The sequence below is a fragment of the Malurus melanocephalus genome, unplaced genomic scaffold (genome assembly GCF_030028575.1).
Source record: "Malurus melanocephalus ecotype Western Australia unplaced genomic scaffold, MMel_1.1 scaffold_79, whole genome shotgun sequence".
Taxonomy (NCBI): domain Eukaryota; kingdom Metazoa; phylum Chordata; class Aves; order Passeriformes; family Maluridae; genus Malurus; species Malurus melanocephalus.
The window spans coordinates 703,322-709,351 of NW_026623311.1; the positions used below are offsets into that span (position 1 = coordinate 703,322).

A 6,030-nucleotide genomic window follows, 5' to 3' on the forward strand; every position below is an offset into this window, starting at 1 on the left:
TATCACTTGCCCAGTCACAAACTGCTGCAATTGGCAAACTCCACTCTTTTGTCTTTGCGTCCAAAACATCGCCGTGTGCCGCTACATGGGCCCACAGTTTTTACAGACGGSTCAGGAAGAACTGGAAARSCTATKGTTACTTGGCAGRATGAGTCTGGGTGGCAGGTCCTGGAAGGCCATGAGTCTGGCTCTGCTCTGCTCGTTGAGTTGAGGGCTGTGACAATGGCATTCCAGCGGTTTGCTCGTGTACCGTTGAACCTTGTTACTGATTCTGCTWATGTTGCTGGAATTGCACAGCAYTTAGATTGCTCATTGCTGAAGGAAGTTAACAATGTGGCTTTGTTTTCCCTGTTGAAATCTTTGTKGYCTGCGATTCAAGAATGACTGCATCCTTATTACATCCTGCACGGTCGGAGTCACACTGCATTACCAGGGTTTAAAGCAGAAGGTAACTCTAGAGCTGATAAGCTTGCCAATCCTGCCTGGGTAGCACCGCAGCCTGACAGTGTGGCGCAAGCTAAAGCATCACGTGATTTTTTCCATCAGAGTGCAAGTACTTTGCAGAAGCATTTTCCCTCACACTCACTCAGGCTCRGAACATARTCAACTCATGTCCTGACTGCCAGGGCTTTACTGCACTTTTGCTGGTGGGTGTCAATCCCAGGGGTCTGCAAGCATTGCAACTCTGGCAGACAAATGTCACTCACACTGCTGAGTTTGGTTGTGTCAAGTACATGCACGTCTCCATTGAYGCCTTTCTTCTGCTATGTGGGCATCTGCTCACACAGGASAGAAAAGCCGTGATGCTATCACACACTGGTGAGTGGCTTTTGCGGTTTTGGGGGTCCCATCGTCCATCAAGATGGGCAATGGTCCTGCCTACACCTCTGAGAGGACAAGGAGGTTCTTGCAGTTATGGGGTGTGACTCACAAATCTGGTATCCCTCATTCRCYCAYAGGTCAAGCAATCATTGAATGTGCTCATGGTACCTTAAAGTGTGTTTTGCAGAAAAAAAACTGGCGAATGTCAGGGGAACCCCCACATGCCAGGCTACAAAAAGCCTTGTATACAATTAATCACCTTATAGTTCCTTCTGATTCTAACATTCCAGTTTTTGTGAAGCATTTTTTGYCTTTGCARTCGGAAGCAGCAGTGACCCTTCCCCGAGGAAATGTTTGGGTAAAAGACCTCATAACTGGGGGACAGGTATGCTTGTGTCTCCACAGATACCGGACCCCACTGGGTGCCAGCACGGTGTGTGAAACCTGATTTGAAGGAGAACCAATGCAGAAACGACAATGGCACAAGACAGAGTTCTTTCGACCTCTTCATCACCACCTCCATGACCGCCTGGACTTGTAGTGGGGAGGGAACGGCACTGATGCCCTCACTGCCCAAAGGGAATATTTGGGTGACTCTAGCTCATGCTTTGAACCAATCATCTATGTGTGTGTCGCTTGCTACGCCTCACTMTCCTTTCCAGACATGTTTGGTGGRGGTGYCATTGCAAAATGAGACATTAATAGAGGCACTATCGAATGGAACAACGGGATGAGGGAGAACAAGGTTGACACCAACCTATCCTAATGAACCACAGGAACTAGATTTACTGGATTCTCTTCATGCACTTGCTTGTGTGACCTTTAATGTATCCCGTGCTTGGATGGGGGGGACGCTGTGATGGCACCAAACTGAATGTTTTGCCTTTGCAAGCTTGGTATGGTAATTTTTCCACCTGGTGCAAAAAGAGCGTGGGTGTGGGGTTTCAGAACAACCTCATGCCACGACGGCTGCCCCCCGGAGTCTTTCTGATATGCGGAGATAGGGCATGGGCRGGCCTCCCCTCCRACATGGTGAGAGGGTCTTGCACTTTTGGGCAATTAACAATAATGTTCCCTAATATCACATTGGCTCCCAACATCACACAGCCATTGCACTGGCAGCACAGAGCACTCCTAGGGCTCAAACCAGATTGTGTGCATGACCTGGAATTTTGGGGTTTTGGCTCGCAGGTGATGGCTTCTCTTTTTGCTCCAGTGGGTACAGCAAAATCTTTGAGGCATCTTGATAAGATGGGCTGCTGGCTTGCTAAGCATACTAATGCCACTTCAGCAGCTATAGCAGGGTTACTAACTGATGTTAACTCTGTACGTCATGCTACCTTGTGGAATCGAGCAGCTATTGATTTTTTGCTTTTAGCACATGGGCATGGATGTCAGGATTTTGAAGGTCTGTGTTGCATGAACTTATCAGACCATTTGAAATCACTTTCTGGAAACATACAGGAATTACAGGAAGGCGTGAGGATGCTACAAAAGAGTGATAGCTGGATTGATGGGCTGTTCGAAAACTGGGGTTTCTCAGGGTGGCTCAGGGATACGCTGAAGGCAGTTAGAGTAATCTTGCTTGTGATAGTGCTAATGTTGTTGTTGGTGCCGTGTTTGCTGTGTTTTCTGCAAAGGGCTCTGCAGAGGACCATGAACGCATTTCTGGTTCAAAAACAAAAAAAAGGGGACCTCTGGAGGCCAAAAGCCGGCGTTACAGCCTTGCACGTCCTAAAGCTGAAATTCAACCGATAATGGTRTATGCCTGAGATCTGGGAAGACAGAAGGGAGTCTGAAAGCCTGCATGGAGGAGGATTTTACCATAACAACGCAACCTTGGCTACCTCTGGGAAAGGGAGAATGGAATGTTGAAAGAGGTAAAGCAGATGCCCAGGACAGAAGCAAAAATCATAAATATTAACGACATTGCAGCTTTTGCGAACACACCAATCATAGGCTGACAAGTAGRAAAGCGGCTGCCAACTAGCCAATAGATATTTGCCATAAATGCAGAAGACTTAGTATACACTTGTTGCTAAATAGATAAAAGGGGCTCAGCCCCGTAATAAAGTAGTCRTAGYCATCTGTCTATCTGTGTCTATTGCTCGTTACTTTGTGTCGCATTGTCCGTCTCTACTGCAGCAGCTGCACTGCTGACAAATTCATGGTCACTACCAGTATGTCAGTAAATGACGCATCCCAGAGAAAGTGTTCACATTACTTTTGCCCACACTCAAATTGACATGGGAATAGAATCTTAATCACTCATTTCTGAATTAATTAGTACAATTTAATTTTTTCATAGAAAGCTCAAGAATTACAAAAATTGTGGATGCCTGCATTTATATTTKATTGGATTTAATCATGCCTGTAGCATAGTAACTGATAAACTAAGTACTACTAAGTACTAGGTCATATTCCCTGGCAGTAATCTTTCAAGAATACATTCTCWGAGAAGGAAGCAGGAGAGAGAAGATGAGAAAATCAAAGCAGGAAAAAAAGAAACCAGGCCACAGCACAGTTAATGGATACAATAAAGTGAGACAGCTGAGCAAAAAAGCAGGAAAAAGGAAAAGCAGACATCAATGTATATGCACTGTGGAGAAATGATAGGCAAAGAAAGAAAACCTGTGTAGGTCCTGAAGACTACTGTTCATGGTCCTCAAATAGAAAGAAAATAATCCTACTCATCTTGCTTTAGATAAATGTGATGTAGATATGCTTTGGATAATGCTTTTAGACAAGTTTTTGGAAAACCTTTAGATAGAGGATATATATATATATATATATATATATATATATATATATTTTTCTTCTAATCTTAGTTTAGCACATAACCCATTGCTGCAGTCGACACATGAATGATGTGAGTCTGTGACAGAAAATAGCTTCTTTACTAACTTGTGGTTGATAACCTGCAAATGTGAGAGGCCCCACTTYATGGATACATTCCTACACACCATATTTCTGTCTATTGGAAGATGATGTTGTCTTTCTTACAATACAAAAATCTTAAAAGAAGTGAAAAAATGGTCTGCCCCCGAAATTGGTAAGGTAACAGAGTCTCAGAGTCACAGAATGGGCCAGGTTGGAAGGGACCTTAAAGATCATCTGGTTCCATTCACCCTGCTGTGGGCAGGGACACCTTCCACAAGATCAGGTCGCTCAGCAATACATACAGTGTTTGAGTTTKTATCAAATATATAACACACGTTATCTGCACATAAAGTCTGTTTTTTCATGTGATGTTCTTTTCAGGTAGAAAACAATTAAGCATTTAGCAGTGTTTCATACTATGTAGCTCAAAGCACGCAGAGGGCTGGATACAGCAAAAGCACCTGCAGCTATGATCTGACATAATGTGCCCATGACCATGAGAAAAATATATTTGGTGACTGACAAAGACCTGTCTTGTTTTGCTCATTTTCTTCTAAAGACAATATTTATTGTCATAGAAACACWGAAAAAAAAGTGTTTCTGCAATCTGCAGGTGAACAAGCCTTGGGGAAAGAGGGAGAGGAGTACTTTCACAGAGTGAGAGGGCAGCTCCCTGTCTTTGGGAGCTCAAGGCAAGGAGAGCAGGGCAAGTTTGAAGGCCCCCAAAGAACAGGAGCTCTTCCAGCTGGTGCCTTGCAAGGCAACTGTTCTGCTGAATTAGGAACTACAGCCTGTCCTTCTCACTAAATTTGAGCACAGTTTTTTCTGCTCATTAGAGAAAAGGACAGTGTGTACAGACGTGAATTACTGAGCAGTTGTAAATAAGTAAAAGCAGGGAAACTGTCCTGCAGAAAGTTAAAATCTCTGTCTCTCCATTGTATTCCTGGGCAGTTATTCCTCAGGATCTAATCCCTTTTCCAAAAGACTTTTTCAATCATAATTTTTCCATACTTAAATCAGGTAGCCCCTCTGAACCTTTCTCACAGTTTTCTTTCATGGTGATTTTTGGCCATCTAAAAGACTGAAAAAGCTGTTTACCCTGTGGCATTAGCCCATATTTTGTCTACTCTCATTTGAACAATTAATCTCCAAGGCCTAACAAATTTTCACTGATGGCTTTCTGCAGACCAATAAATTTATCCTGGCCTTCCCAGCCTACATCAGTAAAGGTGAAGCTGCAACATGTGCAATTAATTCTTAGTATACAAAATGCAGGCAAAGTTATGCATTTTTCCAGAATCTATACCAGAAATATATGTAGAACCTAAACCACGTGATTTCACTTTAATTTTTTTTTTAATAGGAATTATGCGTATTAACTGGGAGTATCTTTACCCTGAAGTATTTTCTTTTATGGAAGAAAGACTAAGATGCTGATTTAACAAGGTTTAACAAGGATCTGWTCATGTTTGCATATACAATCAAATTCAGAACAAATCTAGATGAGGACTCTCTATTAGCACTTGGAAAATGCCCACATTGTGTTTCTAGTGTTTGTGTTTGGTTTTAGTTTAAAGTTGTCTTAATACACAGACATCAATTACCATTTCCAGGAACATAATTTTTAATATATGTGCTCAAAATAATATTTTTTTCTTGCCATTTCAATTCTGTGTTGCCATCTACTCCCACCCTTGCTCCCAGAGATACATTATTCTGTATCCCTGCTGGGAGAGCTGTGAATCACAGAGACTATTGATCAACGTGGCACTATGGATGCTGACAAATGTGGACTTTATGGTGTCTGGAAGAGCTCAACAGAGAGACAGACATTCTACTMTGCAGGATAATCTCTACTGAAGACCTAGCAGGCTCACTTTTGATCATTCACACAATGATGTGTTGGATGTGTTTTTCTTCTGCTTGCAAATTTATGATATTATAACACAGTACATCATATGCCAGAAGGCATTTCAGGGTAGTTTTGTTTATTTGGATGAAATACATGTTCTGGAAGAGAGCTGGAACTCTTCAGAAAGGAACTTGTTTTTCATGGCTTTATCTTCAGAAGACAGAACAATTAAGTGATTAGTTTTTGGGGTCGTTTTTTTTTTTGTGCATGCAGACAGCTATATGTTTTAGACTTTCCCAGCTTTTAGAACTTATAAAAATCCAATGGCTGGAGAGGCTAGAAAACAGCGAGACACTTTTGCATTTCTTACAGCCTTCAGTGTGGTTCTAAATATATTTTACCTTAGGGAAAGTTGTTGGTTATGGACTACTTTCTGCAAGAACTGTCTTTATCTTTTTAATAACYCTTCTTTCTAA

At 42.2% G+C, this 6,030-nt stretch overlaps 1 protein-coding gene across 2 annotated transcripts in view; it reads left to right on the plus strand.

Annotated features, from left to right (window-relative positions):
- The window catches only part of LOC130574305 (uncharacterized), a 7,038-nt gene extending 4,143 nt beyond the window's left edge, over window positions 1–2,895 (plus strand). The window contains exon 2 of one of the 2 annotated variants that reach the window (XM_057367459.1): window positions 1,208–2,895. In XM_057367459.1, coding sequence (XP_057223442.1) covers window positions 1,648–2,580 — 933 coding nt within the window. In that variant the 5' untranslated portion in view covers window positions 1,208–1,647 and the 3' untranslated portion in view covers window positions 2,581–2,895. The remainder of the gene's footprint in view (window positions 1–1,207) is intronic. The other variant, XM_057367460.1, reaches the window with a different exon arrangement.
- The last annotated feature ends 3,135 nt before the right edge of the window (window positions 2,896–6,030 follow it).